This window comes from Xenopus laevis, chromosome 5S (assembly GCF_017654675.1).
Source record: "Xenopus laevis strain J_2021 chromosome 5S, Xenopus_laevis_v10.1, whole genome shotgun sequence".
Taxonomy (NCBI): domain Eukaryota; kingdom Metazoa; phylum Chordata; class Amphibia; order Anura; family Pipidae; genus Xenopus; species Xenopus laevis.
The window spans coordinates 1,027,206-1,041,814 of NC_054380.1; the positions used below are offsets into that span (position 1 = coordinate 1,027,206).

Here is a 14,609-nt window from a genome sequence, read left to right on the forward strand (position 1 = left end):
GACACATTCACTTACATTGAGAAGGAAAAACAGCAGCCTGCCAGAAAGCATTTCTCTCCTAAAGTGCAGGCACAAGTCACATGACTGGGGGCAGCTGGGAAATTGACAAAATGTCTAGCCCCATGTCAGATTTCAAAATTGAATATAAAAAAATCTGTTTGCTCTTTTGAGAAATGGATTTCAGTGCAGAATTCTGCTGGAGCAGCACTATTAACTGATGTGTTTTGAAAAAAACATGTTTTCCAATGACAGGATCCCTTTAAATATTAAAAAAAATGTAAATCCTACAATCTGCTAAATTCATTATGTATATACACCCCACAAACATTCCAGCACAGTGCATATAAACCCTAATCATAGACACAAATGAAGAACCAGAAGGATAAAATTATCAAACAAAAAGAGAAAGGAATAGAAAAAAAAAAAACACAGAACAAAAACAAAAAAAAGTTATCGGTAAAAGTGAGAGGCAACATTTAAAAAAGTGAAGAGAGAGTGAAGAAACTGTTCATTAGTTAAACTCTGCATTTCACTGGTCTTAGAAGGAGTGGGACAAGAATTTCCAAACCCATTTTTTCCTTTCTGGCCTGAACCTCTTAAATGACTATACTCCTATTCAACATAAATTGATTTATAATTTGTGCTGAAAATACCTTTTTGTCTACGGTTTTAATGAGGAAATATATGTGGTTTGTTATTGCTTGAGCTAAACAGGGAAAGCAAAGCTACTCCATGTTCAGTCCTTGCAAGGTGCATAATGATTTTACCAGTATAAGAGACACCCCCCTCCCCATGCAATTCCCTTGACTAAGCAGAAGGTTCACTCAGCATAAAGTGGCCACCTAAGAAGCAGGAGGACAACAACACAGATACGACTGGAGTTTGTGTAGGAGACCACTCAATTCTTTTTACATCCTGCCTTTTAATGCTAAATAAACATTAATGTCTTTAAACCTGCATGGCCTATACCTGCATGGCCTATACCATCAAGAAAATGTAATGTGGAGAAAACATTAATGGCTGTAGGAAAACAAAAACTGCTAAAGATGAAAGACAAAAATGTTAGAAAAGAAGAGAAGAACAGTAAACTGAAATTAGAAAAGAAATATTAAACATAGGAAATGAGATTAAACAAAAAAATAACATTTTATTATTTTATTATATTTGTTATATGGACTATGTAGTCCATGAAGCACATTTGCCCACAATATGCTTCAAATATCCTCCGCATTACTGGTAAACTAAACCACAGCAAAATAAAAGTTCATTAAAATTGGCAATACCTGAAAGGTAAACGTTTCAAACCAAATATGTAAATCCAGATATTTTTGACTTAGAATAAAAGTTCGCCCTGTAAAAAGGTTAGTCATACAAAACTGTTACATAGTAAGTTCAACCAAAGGGATCACGCTTTTGTCAGATTTAGCATGTCATGTATTTGCTGTTGCAAGAGGGAGAATCCAGTATTGTCCCAATTATTGTAAATTTAGGCACCGGTCTGCTAGTACAAGATCTATGCAAAGTTATTTATTTTGATACTGTCATTGAATTTTCCTTCAACAGGTATGGGACCTGTTATCCAGAATGCTTGGGACCAGGTGTTTTCCAGATAAAGGATCTTTCTGTAATTTGGATCTCCATACCTTAAGTCCACTAAAACATTAAATAAACCCAATAGGCTGGTTCTGCGTCCAATAATGATAAAATATATATCTTAGATGGGATCAAGTACAATATTCGGCTTTGTTATTACACAGAAAAAGGAAATCATTTTTAAAAATTTTGATTATTTTATTATAATGGAGTCTATGGGAGATGGCCTTTCCGTAATTAGGATCTTTCTGGATAATGGGTTTCCGGATAACGGATCCCATACCTGTATTATTTAGCTTTTTGATGGAAATGGATATTTGGTCTCATAGCTCCCTTAAAAGTTAACTATAAAGCACATATTTCCTCTGACATCATACACGTCTTCTTCTCTCCCTATAAAAGGTCATTTGTTCCAAAGGGAGGTCATTTTTCTCTGCATCAAAAACCCAAAAGCTGAAAGTGAAAATGGATTGTGCTACCATGTGCATACCTTTGCTAAAATTAAGTACAATGAATTTGATTTGTATTGAAAACTAGGGGGGGGGGGAACCACAAGCTGGTCTATACTTGCCCTTTAATCTCTCACCTTGAGTTGGTCTGCCAGTTCTGTACAAACCTACAGATCATACTGCAAATAGAGAGAGCTTAAAAGGGAACTATTGCAAAAATGAAATTTTAATAGAAGCTTTATCACTCTGAAATAAGAAACATTACTAAATACAATCAATTAAATATTCTGCATTGTTTCTGAAAAAAATAAAGTTTATGTTCACTATTCCTCTCTCAGCATCTGTTTCTCTTCATTCTGTCTTCATGCAGCAGTTGGGTGTCATATTGGATCTAACTGTCAAAGAATATCTATCTTATAGGTGGGCTCCTTTCCTAGCAGATGAATTAGAGCTCACTCAAATAACCGTTTCCAGTACAAACAAAATAACTGCCTTTTGCACAAATCCTGCATGTAGAGAGACATGATGTCTGGTGAGTTTAATAGAATGAGCTCTAATACATCTTCTAGGCAAAAGGAGCCCCCCTATAAGATATATTGGATTTAACGGTCAATGAATATCTGACACCCAACTGCTGCATGAAGAGAGAATGAAGGGAAACAGATGCGGAAACAGAGAGAGGAATAGTGAAGATAAACTTGATTATTTCAGAAACAATGCAGAATTTTTTTTATTGATTATATTTAGAAAGTCTCTTATTTCAGTATGAGGAAGCTTATATTACATTTTCATTTCCCCTTTAAGATATAAAAATGCAATGCAAAGATGTGTGCCACAATCGTTTCGACTTTCTGAAGTAAGGAACAAGCAGAAGCTTGAAATGAGGCACTCAACATGAATGCCTCTGTAGCATAATTGAAAAGATAGACTGCTAGCAAGTAAATTGGGATAACGGTTTGACATGGCTAGTGGGGCCTACAGCCTGGATTTCACATATAAGTAGGGATGCACCAAATCCAGGATTCGGTTCAGGATTCGGCCAAATCCTTCTGCTTGGCCGAGCCGAATCTTAATCTGCATATGTAAATTAGGGGGGGAGGGAAATTTTGTGACTGTGTCACAAAACAAGGAAGTAAACAATGATTCCCCTTCCCAGCCCTAATTTGCATATGCAAATTCGGATTCGGCCAAATCCAAAATAGTGGATTCGGCGCATCCCTACATATAAGTGGGAGTCACTACGACCCTAGCAGTAGTCTATGCACAAACCCACTGTGACAATCTGTGAAAAATTTGCTGATTTCATCAGAACTGTTTTTCTTACAATTAAAACAGCAAGTATTTTATTCTTATACATGTCTATCAAAGATAGAAAGTGAGCAGGGGGAATTAAGACAACAAGGATTCACTGGCAACAGCAAAGCTGGAATTTTAAGATAATGCATGAAAATCCTGTGGCTGAAATTTTTTCTTCAAAATAAAACTATGCACAGAAACCCCCAAGCCACCCCCCTCCCGCAAAACAAAACAATTGCTGAACAGAATTGAGTTAAAGGGAATGAAAAGGGAAGACCTTGTGGAGGCCTGCCGTCAGAGCCTAGCTGTGTCAGTTGCACAGGAAGACACCCCTTTTCTTCCTATTACAAGCAATCAACATAATGGAACAGTAGGATTAATATCATGTAGTGTTAACAGCTTTATAAAGAAAAGAAATGCATAAAAAGCCAAATGTAATAGTGCACAAATGTTAGCACCAAATCATTTGCAGTTTATGTAAATTGAAAGTTCTTTACCTGTTGCTTTCTTTCTGTCCCGCTAATGTCATTGTTTTCACAAGACAATTTTGAGTTTTTAAAATTACTGTTGGTAAATCAACTAAAACATTAGTAACGTCTGTCAGTATGAAGAGCAAAAAAATGACCAATGCAAGTAAATACTGTTAACTAAGGTTAGCACTTTGAGGAGACTTTCTTCGCTGGCCTTGAACACACAAAGGGGCAGATTTATCAAGGGTCAAAGTGAATTCAAGGGAATTTTCAAAGTAAAAATTTGAAATTCAAAGTCATTTTTTGGATACTTCGACCATCGAATAGGCTACTACGACTTCGACTCAAAGTAAAATTGTTCGACTATTCGATACGGTCTCTTTAAAAAAAAACTGACTTGAATGGGGACCTTCTTCAGCATCAGATCAGACGATAAAATCATCGAATCACTCGATTTGTAGGATTTAATCGTTCGATCGAGCGATTTTACTTTGACCGCAAATGGGCAAATTCGATGTAAAAAGCTTCAACTTTCGAAGTCTAAGTAAAGCCATTCGATGGTCGAATTTCGAAGTATTTACCACTTCAAAATTCGACCCTTGATAAATCTGACCCAACGAGTAAGGAATTGTGTTTGGATATACAGAGATCCTACAGCAAAAACTGCAAATTAATTTTGTGCACAAAATGAATGTACATTTAACAACAGGGAACTAGAGGACGCTGCTTCAGCATACAGATTTTTATATGGCATACTTAAATTCAAAACTAATTTACTTTAGAATTAATTTAGCAAAAAAACAAAAAATGAAATATGCAAGAGGTGCCAAAGAATTTCTGTTACTTCACTAAGCACAGAAAATGACTACAAATGCATAAATATTAGCCAGGTGAGGGCATAATGAAATTGGGTGCCTAGTATTACCGCTGATACTAACAGGAACCAATATCATACTAACAGTTTCTTTTAGGGATGCACCTAATCCAGGATTCGGCTTTTTTCAGCAGAATTCGGATTCGGAGAAATCCTTATGCCTGGATCCGAATCTGCATATGCAAATTAGGGGTGGGAAGGGAATAGTCACTTTTCATCACAAAATTAGTTATAAAAAAAAAACCCAAAACCGTTTTTCCACTTTTTCCTTTCCTGCCCCTAATTTGCATATGCAAATTAGGATTCTGATTCAGCTCGTTGTTCGGCCGAATCCCAAATAGTAGATTCGGTGCATCACTATACAGAGTACAGGATTCGGTTCAGGATTCTGCCTTTTTCAGCAGGATTCGGATTCAGCCGAATCTTTCTGCCCGGCCGAACCAAATCCTAATTTGCATATTGAAATTAGTGGTGGGAAGGGAAGTCGCTTGACTTTGTCACAAAACAAAAACGTTTTCCCCTTCCCACCCCTAATTTGCATATGCAAATTGGGATTTGGTTCGATATTTGGCCGAATCTTTTGCGAAGGATAGTGGATTCGGTGCATCCCTAGTTTTAGTAAGTATTAAGTATTATTATTTAAGGCAAACTGTTGCATGCATTATAAAGCTCCCAACAGGAAGAAGGGGAGAAAACCCTTTAACTTAGAGAATGTGACTCTCTAAATGAAGGAATAGAGTTAGCTAATCAAATAATCACAGTCATGGATATATACCTCCAATATATTATGCAACTAAGTTTGCATGTTTTAATCATATAGACTCAACTTTTTCTGTGCTGAGAGGGCAATACGAGATGTACCCATATAGTGAATTTCTTGCAGACATCGCCATAAGAATGCAAACGATATTAAAGTTCAACTTTGTTTACATTTTGTTTTCATTTTATTTTTTAATACTCAGCAGCCAACAAAATGTTACACCCCACAGATCCAATGACGAGAGGCTACGGCTGAGTAAACAGTTACCTTCCTCAAAGTTAAATGAGAAAACAATAAAAGCACAAAATGAAAACTTAAAGAATCCATAATTGATCTTACTTTGGTGTTCATGTTCTGTGAGAATTCTAGGATTGTATCAACTCTTGTCCATGCATCTGGGTGTTCTTTTAAGTGGGTCAAAACCTCCTGTGCCATTCTTTGCTATAGGAATTAAAGCAAAGGCCTTAGCAGTCACAATATACACACAAAAACTGCATTTTCCATGCCCAAAAAAAGAAGTTAGACAGCCTTTAGGGGGATCTCTTTATAATGAAAGAAAATATATATATATTTCTAAGCCATGTTTCAATGTTTACTAATATAAAAACTGTGAAAGCAATTGCAAGTAACAGCTTTTGGGTTGATGATTTAAGATGTATATACATTTTAAAACAATTGATAATTTGGAAGTCATTTAAAAGAAAAAAAGAAATATTTGGGGGGAGTACTTTTAACTCACTTTAAATCATGAAGCAAAACAACTACTGCACTGAATGAATGATAAAATATTTTAGGGACCTAAACATTTTCCCCACATTATCGAAAATTACCCCATATTGAAACAAACCTAGGTACAAGTTAAGGGATCTGTTATCCAGAATGCTCGGGACCTGGGGGTTTCCGGTTAAGGGGTCTTTCTGTAATTTGGATCTTCATGTCAAGTCTACTAGTAAATTATATAAACATTAAATAAACCCAATAGGCTTGTTTTGCTTCCAATAAGGATTAATTATATCTTAGTTGGGATCAAGTACAAGCTACTGTTTTATTATTACACAGAAAAAGAAAATCATTTTAAAAATTTTGGATTGTTTGTTTATAATGGAGTCTATTGGAGAGGACCTTTCTGGATAACGGGTTTCCGGATAATGGATCCCATACCTGTACCAAGTACTCCAGATTACAGATCCCCCACAGAGATCTAACAGCAAACCTTTGCAGATTGTCATTTAGTTAGGACAGTTTCAATTTACCATTTATTAGAGCATAATATAGAGAATTGGAATACTGTATCCAACATACCTGAGCTCCTTCCCCGTGGTATAAACAATTCACCACATTGTCCAGTAGGTTGATGTCCAGTTTCTGGCTGAAATCCAGCAGCTGTCTAGCTGCATGGTCTGCTAACATGGTCATAATTGCTGGCATAGATTACTGAAAAATGTAATGTGTTTAAACATTAGAGTCAATGTCAGATAACAGCAGCTAACAGAATGTTGACATGATAAGTTAGGCAATGGAAATGCAATCTTAAGTATACAACAAGAAAGACATTTTAGTATTGTGCACCAAATAAAATATGCCTTCCGCAATCGAGTTATGTACCCTGACACTTTATAAATTCAAAATGTTCCATTTTCCAGAGTAGCATATAATATTTTCAATTATAATTGCAAAATACAACTAATATTCTGCCTATGCAAGTTTATAATCTGCCATGAGACGTGTCTCGGCACATAAAGCCTTCAGATGGTGAACAAAGGGTAGTTATTAAGCCAGATAAAGGTATGGGAATGGTTATCCAGAATGCTCGAGACCTGGGGTTTTCTAGAGAACGGATCTTTCCATAATTTGGATATTCATACCTTAGGTCTACTAAAAAATAATTTAAACATAAAATAAACACTTAATAAGGATTACATTTATCTTAGTTGGGTTCAAGTACAAGCTACTGTTTTATTATTACACAGAAAAGAGAAATTGGTTTTAAAAATTTGGATTATTTGGATAAAAAGGAGTCTATGGGAGATGGCCTTTCTGCGATTTGGAACTTTTTGGATAACAGATCCCGTACTAAGACCACCACTTTATCACACATTAGCTCAGAGACTGAACTGGACAGCTGACACACATACTGTGGGGAGGTACATCACTGGGAATATCAGCAGCTAATCCTTACTTTTTCTGTATGTGTTGACCAATTCGTCCATCACTCATCCACTACCACAATCAGCTGAATAGATGTAAACTATTTCGCTTTTTGTTCAGCAGCTTTAGAGTCTGGCTTTTTTCAGGAGCTGGTTACCAGGACACAGCTTTCCCTAGCAACCAGGTAGTAATAAAAAATAATAAGAATATTAATTGTAGCCTCACAGAGCAATTGTTGTTTGGCCGTCAGGGTCAGTGACCCTAATTTTAAGGATGGAAAGAGGAACAAGATGCAGAAAATATTAAAAGTCCAATTGAGACCAAGTCACTGAGAACTGGATATTCTATGACATACAAAGTGGTACAAAAGAAGTACCTATTCAAAGCTTTCAGTTAGTTCAGTTATGCTTTATGGCAGTCACATGAGACATTTCTCATCTTGCATATAATCTCATGCTGGGAAAGAGCCCACCATCGCTGTTTGGCCCACTCCAGTGTCTGCACTAATAAGTATAGGTATGGGACTGTTATTCAGAATGCTTGAGAACTGGGGTATTCTGGATAAGGGATCTTTTCTGTGATTTGGTTCCACAGAATAGAATACTAGAATATTAGGTAAACATTAAATAAACCCAATAAGGATTAATTATATCTTAGTTGGGATCAAGTACAAGCTACTGTTATTACACAGAAAAGGGAAATCCTATTTAAAAATTTGGATTATTTAGATAAAATGTAGTTTATGTATGTAGTTATGTATTTACATAATTCAGAGCCTTCTGGATAGCAGGTCCCATCGCTGTTCTACATAGGCCTGTGTGCAGGGAAGGAGCGGATTTCAGAGCAGGCTAAACATAACAGAAAACAGCAGAAGAGCGTTCCCTACTTAAATCATGCTGCTGCTACAGTAAGAAAAGAGTGGACTCCCCATTATAACCGACAGAAAACTTATTTATAAATGACATTTTCAGCAGAACTTGATTTACTGTTACTGGTAACTAGTGGTTTCACAAGAACAGAAGCCAAGTGCCTGATAAAAGTCATACTAACATTTTACACAAATGAATATGCACCGATAATGTCGATGATGTAATATAGTTCTGAACCACATCATACTTCTTTGCTTTTATTGAATGTGACAAACATAAAGGCAAAATGTTCCCATTGGTGAAACTGCTGGAATGTTTGTTTGCAATTACAATGAAGCAGGACAGACACGAGTAGTAGTAAAGCTGCACAATCCACAACTGAACAGTAAAGTGTACATGGGCTGATATGGAAACTAGTCTGAGCAAATTAATTCTGGTGTGTGTGTCATTGCATGGTGACTCTCTAGAACTGTCTTTTAACAAACAGGTCTCATGGGAAACATGCAAGAAGCTGCCATAGCGCAGAGATTTTCTCCCTCATGTCACGGTTTTACACTACTGTGTGCACTTACACTATTCCATCCGAGTACAAATACAACAAGCTTCACAATGCCCCATAGTCTAAGCACTGACACCAACTGCATCCGACTACAGCCCTACATCATCATATCTTTCCAACAAGACTTAAAGGGATACTGTCATGGGAAAACACTTTTTTTTAAATGAATCAGTTAATAGTGCTGCTCCAGCAGAATTCTGCGCTGAAATCCATTTCTCAAAAGAGCAAACAGATTTATTTATATTCAATTTTGAAATCTGACACGGGGCTAGACATTTTGTCAATTTCCCAGCTGCCCCAAGTCATGTGACTTGTGCTCTGATAAACTTCAATCACACTTTACTGCTGTACTGCAAGTTGGAGTGATATCACCCCCTCCCTTTTCCCCCCAGCAGCCAAACAAAAGAACAATGGGAAGGTAACCAGATAGCAGCTCCCTAACACAAGATAACAGCTGCCTGGTAGATCTAAGAAAAGCACTCAATAGTAAAATCCAGGTCCCACTGAGATTCCTTCAGTTACATTGAGAAGGAAAAACAGCAGCCTGCCAGAAAGCAGTTCCATCCTAAAGTGCAGGCACTTTAGGACAGACAGACAGACAGACAGACAGACAGACACATACTCTTGTGTATTTAAATTAACACACACACACTCTTGTGTATTTAAATTAAAAAGTCAGAACTAGAATAAATGATTTGACCCAATTTATTAATAAAATAGCACAAATTAATCAGTTAGGGGAAAGTTCCTGAAAAAATCGTTTGAAAAATCACAGTGTACAATTTCTTCGTTATTTTTGTTGAATGTACAATTTTTTTGGTGATTTTTCCCAAGTCGTACGTGTTTTTTCCCCCCTAAAAAAGTTGGCCCAATTCCAGTGCAGACCACAGAAACTTCAAAATAGGATAGGGGCCACTACCATTGACTTATATACAACCTCAGCAGGTCTGAGATGCCAGATTTTCAGATTTAGACTTTTTGCAGCCTCTGTTTATTAAATCTGTTTTTTTCCATTAAAAATTCAGATTTTATAGTAAAAAATAATTTTTTCAAGTCTTTGCCATTCGGATAAATAAGCCCCTAATGATGGGGCACAGAAAGTTTGTGAAGCTCCAACTTTTTCCCCGACATTTTTCTCTACTGGTGAGAAAAAAAAAAAAAAAAAAGTGTAAGGACTTTTCCTGTATAAGCATAATTATGCCTCCATGCACAAACTGAGCTACATAAAGAACTGCTTTGCGGAGATGGGACTAGAAGATGGTACATCTATTGAATTAAATACAGGGAGTCCTGGAGTTACATACACCCGACTTACATACTCACACGATACCCGTGGGTCGGGCCGACCTTGCACGCTACTTTCGGGCCAGCGACCTTCCAAATGGCAGCTTCCGGCTGCCTGGTTCAGCTTTTATAGACGCGCGCCTCCCGCCCCTTTTGTGACGTCAGCAGGGCGGGTCTATAAAAGAAAGTTAGGCATCTTCTATATCTTCGGATACTCTTCTTTTACCTTCGGCTGTCTTCAGAGCTTTACGTGCATGCGTAGTAGGCCAAATACCAGAATGGTCCCACCTACGCAAGCGCGAAAAAGCTCTGTGCCAGCGCTCAATTCCACGAGGAATCAGAAGATACAGAAGATGGCGCCGGAGAGTTCCGCTGCACTATGCATGAATATGCTAAGGTACATGAGAGGGACACTTTTTCCAGAGTTACTAAAGAAGGGAGAAACCAGTGAGGGGGGCCAATGGACGGAAGGGGATTTTTGATTAACGGGGGGTTTAGTTGTCCTTTAATAAGGAAAGTAGCAAAGGAGAAAGACACATAGTAGCGGCAAGCACTAATGCAACAAACAACTTTAAAGTGAAACTGAAGTGTAGGCAGCACTATTTAGACAAAATAAGTAAGGGGCTCACCAGCAAAAGGATGTCTAGCACACAGTCAAAAAGCCAAGGCTGTTTTTAGTAATAAATGCTATTGGGTAATCATAAATAGAAATCTGCCATTTTAAGAATTAAGGGCCACCCCTTGGGATCCTAAAATTCACAGTGCACACAAACAAACCATACATGTTAGGTCACATGAGCCAATTAAAAGACGTGTCTTTTGCTTCCACATTTCTTCCTGTTACAGTTAGAGCTGCAGTATTTATTATGGGGATACAGGTATGGGACCGGTTATTCAGAATGCTCGGGACCTGGGGTATTCCAGATAATGGATCTTTCTGTAATTTGGATCTTCATACCTTAAAGGAGAACTAAACCCTAAATTTATAAAATACTACCCCCACTACCCTACATAGACATGGAAATCTAAAAAAAAAAATGGTTTCCAATTAAAAAGTCTGTCAAGGCACAGTCCTTATACTGTTAAAATAATCAACAGTCTTTCAATGTGAAAACACCATAATATAGTTTACAGTCTGAACGTGAAAAGAGCATAATAAAGTGAAGGCAAAGTATCAAGAAGTCCTGTTGGAGCCAGTACCAGGTGACACAGGGAGATCACAACTGCCTATAACTCTGCTGTGGCAAATGATTGTTTTATTTATAGACAGCACACACACACACACACACATTTACACACACACTTACACAGCTCTTTAGAGCAACAACAAACAAAACGGAACAGACTCAATCACTAATGTGAATGAAAGAGTTGCCAAATGACATGTCATTAACACATGGACAAACTATACTGACTGCACAAAGGGAAGATGAAACTGCATAAGGACTGGGTTATTTTATTTGCCAAAATGTACTTCTACAAACTGTTTCATTATACAGCTTTTTATTTCGTTTTTTTTTTTTAAATGACTTAGTTTTTATCTACAATAAAACTGTAGCTTATACATGATCCAAACTGAGATATAATGAATCCTTATTGAAAGCAGAACCAGTATTTTTGGCTTATTTAAGGTTTTATAATAGACTTAAAGGGATACTGTCACGGGAAAACGTTTTTTTTTTCCAAAACACATCAATAGTCCTGCTCCAGCAGAATTCTGCACTGAAATCCGTTTTACAAAAAAGCAAACAGATTTTCTTATATTTAATTTTGAAATCTGACATGGGGCTAGACATATTGGCAGTTTCCCAGCTGCCCCCAGTTATGTGATTTGAGCTCTGATAAACTTCAGTCACTCTTTACTGCTGTACTGCAAGTTGGACCAATATCACCTGCTTCCTTTACCCTCCAGCAGCCTAACAACAGAACAATGGGAAGGTAACCAGATAGCAGCTCCCTAACACAAGATAACAGCTGCCTGGTAGATCTAAGAACAACACTCAATAGTAAAATCCAGGTCCCACTGAGACACATTCAGTTACATTGAGTAGGAGAAACAACAGGCTGCCAGAAAGCAGTTCCATCCTAAAGTGCTGGCTCTTTCTGAAAGCACGTGACCAGGCAAAATGACCTGAGAGGCACCTACACACCAATATTACAACTAAATACACTTGTTGGTTCAGGAATGACATTTTATATAGTACAGTGAATTATTTGCAGTGTAAACAGTGTCATTTAGAAATACAAACTACACAATAAAAATTGTGACAGAATCCCTTTAAGGTACGAAGATCCAAATCACAGAAAGATCTATTTATATGGAAAGCCCCAGGTCCCGAGCATTCTGGATAACAGGACTGGGGGCAGCTGAGACACTCACAATATCTAGCCCCATGTCAGATTTCAAAATTCAAATTTGTTTTCTCTTTTGAGAATTGGATTTCAGTGCAGAATTCTGCGTTATTAACTTATGTGTTTTGAAGGAAAAAAACAACATGTTTTTCCATGACAGTATCCCTTTAAGTAACCCCCCCCCTGTATCTGCAAAGCATTCCCTGAAAATGGTGTCACAGTGTTACATAAGCATACAACAAAATGCATTTCAAGAAGTTGATACAATTAGTTCCATTTCTTGCACAAATATACAATTAGAGCATTTCAAGGAATGTAGTTGTTGACATAAAGCAGAATTGACACAATAGAAAGGAAGGACATTGCATACATTAAAGACATTCCACTGAAGGCAATTTTATAATACAACTAGTTTAGCTTGTAACACTTTGTTCTACTTTCAGTATTGCTAAGAGCCTCCTTAATCCATTCACAAATGACTAGGCAGCAGTGCTCTGAACAAACCAAAGCAGCCTGAAAATGACTTAAAATCATATGAAACGATAAAGACAGAAAGAAAAGCGAGTATTGTTGTCACAGAGACAAAAGTGTGGCTACGGGCAAACTAAAGAGTGCTGACTATATAGTAGTCAGTGATTGAGTGCAGCAAACATTGTAGTAGCCGGAAAGGCAGAAATAAGAAGGCAATGAGGCCAGTAGTAGTAGTAAAAGGCCTGCGCTATACAGTGAGCCCATGTCATACACAGCAGCCTCTCCCTGCTGCCCCTCCCTCCTCCGCACGTGACATTCACAGACCTCACTATACCATTCACTAATATTTCTGGAAATTTCCACTCTATCAGCAGTGGACTGAAGGACAAGAATAAGAGGAGCCCCAGTAAGTGACACTGAGCCACCTCAGCTGAATATCCAGCCCCCCCCCAAGCTCACCTACATTGTAACGGAGACCCCTGGAGACATGAGGCCTACTCAGCCATGCTTCTTACAGGAGGACCATTCATTCAACCAAAGGGGCTGATCCCACTCACTCCCACCACCTTCTTTTTGCTTTTTTTTGGGAAACAGCATAGGCCACGCAACTCACACACACACACACACACACACACAACTCACACACACATACACAACTCACACAACACAACTCACACAACACAACTCACACAACACAACTCACACAACACAACTCACACAACACAACTCACACAACACAACTCACACATTCTTATGGAGGGAAAATTAATGTTTCTCTCTTCGCAAAATCCCAGGGGACACAACTGATGTAGAACTACACAACTAGACAAAGCAGACTAAACTGAAGAAGTGGGGGGCAAACAATCTATTAACACGCCGCAAGCACACTTTTATTGTGAACAAATACTTTGTTTCTATTAAAGGGGAAGGAAACCTAGTTGGCGCAAAAACCCTCCCCCCCTCCCGTTTGTTGCCCATGTTTCCCAAACGACTCCTCGTAGGGGTATATTTATCCAAGAGCCAACGTACAGATCGCCACAGTCCATTGGAATGAAATTCTGAACTTTCACCCTTTGATAAATACGCCTTTCAAAATCCCATAGCAATGAATGGACAGTGGCGGAATTTCACTAGGACTGCGGCGATCTCTAACTTCACTTTATATTGATAAATATATCCCATAGTGTCTTGTAGGCAAAATATTAATATAACAGCGTCAACTGTTTTGTTATTTAAAAGAAATCAAAGTGGAAGAGGAAAACAGCCCATGTGACGGCAGAGACACGCTGCTATTTCCGGAGATTAGTCGCCCAGCGACAAATCGTTTCTTATTCGGGTGACTAATCTCGCCGAACTGCCGGCTAGAATGTAAATCGCCAGCGGGATGGCGCTCGGAGCGCTTTGTTTTCTAAAGTCGAAGTTGCCTCACGAGGAAACATCGGGCAACTTCGGAAATCTGAAGGACTCGCATTGGCGATTTACAT

At 38.0% G+C, this 14,609-nt stretch overlaps 1 protein-coding gene across 1 annotated transcript in view; it reads right to left on the reverse strand.

The window, feature by feature from the left end:
- The window catches only part of xpo1.S (exportin 1 S homeolog), a gene marked incomplete at its 5' end in the record, with an annotated part of 32,875 nt that extends 24,801 nt beyond the window's left edge, over positions 1-8,074 (reverse strand). The window contains 3 exon segments of the mRNA NM_001090265.1: positions 5,782-5,883; positions 6,745-6,876; positions 7,622-8,074. Coding sequence (NP_001083734.1) covers positions 5,782-5,883; positions 6,745-6,870 — 228 coding nt within the window.
- Between the last annotated feature and the right edge of the window lie 6,535 nt (positions 8,075-14,609).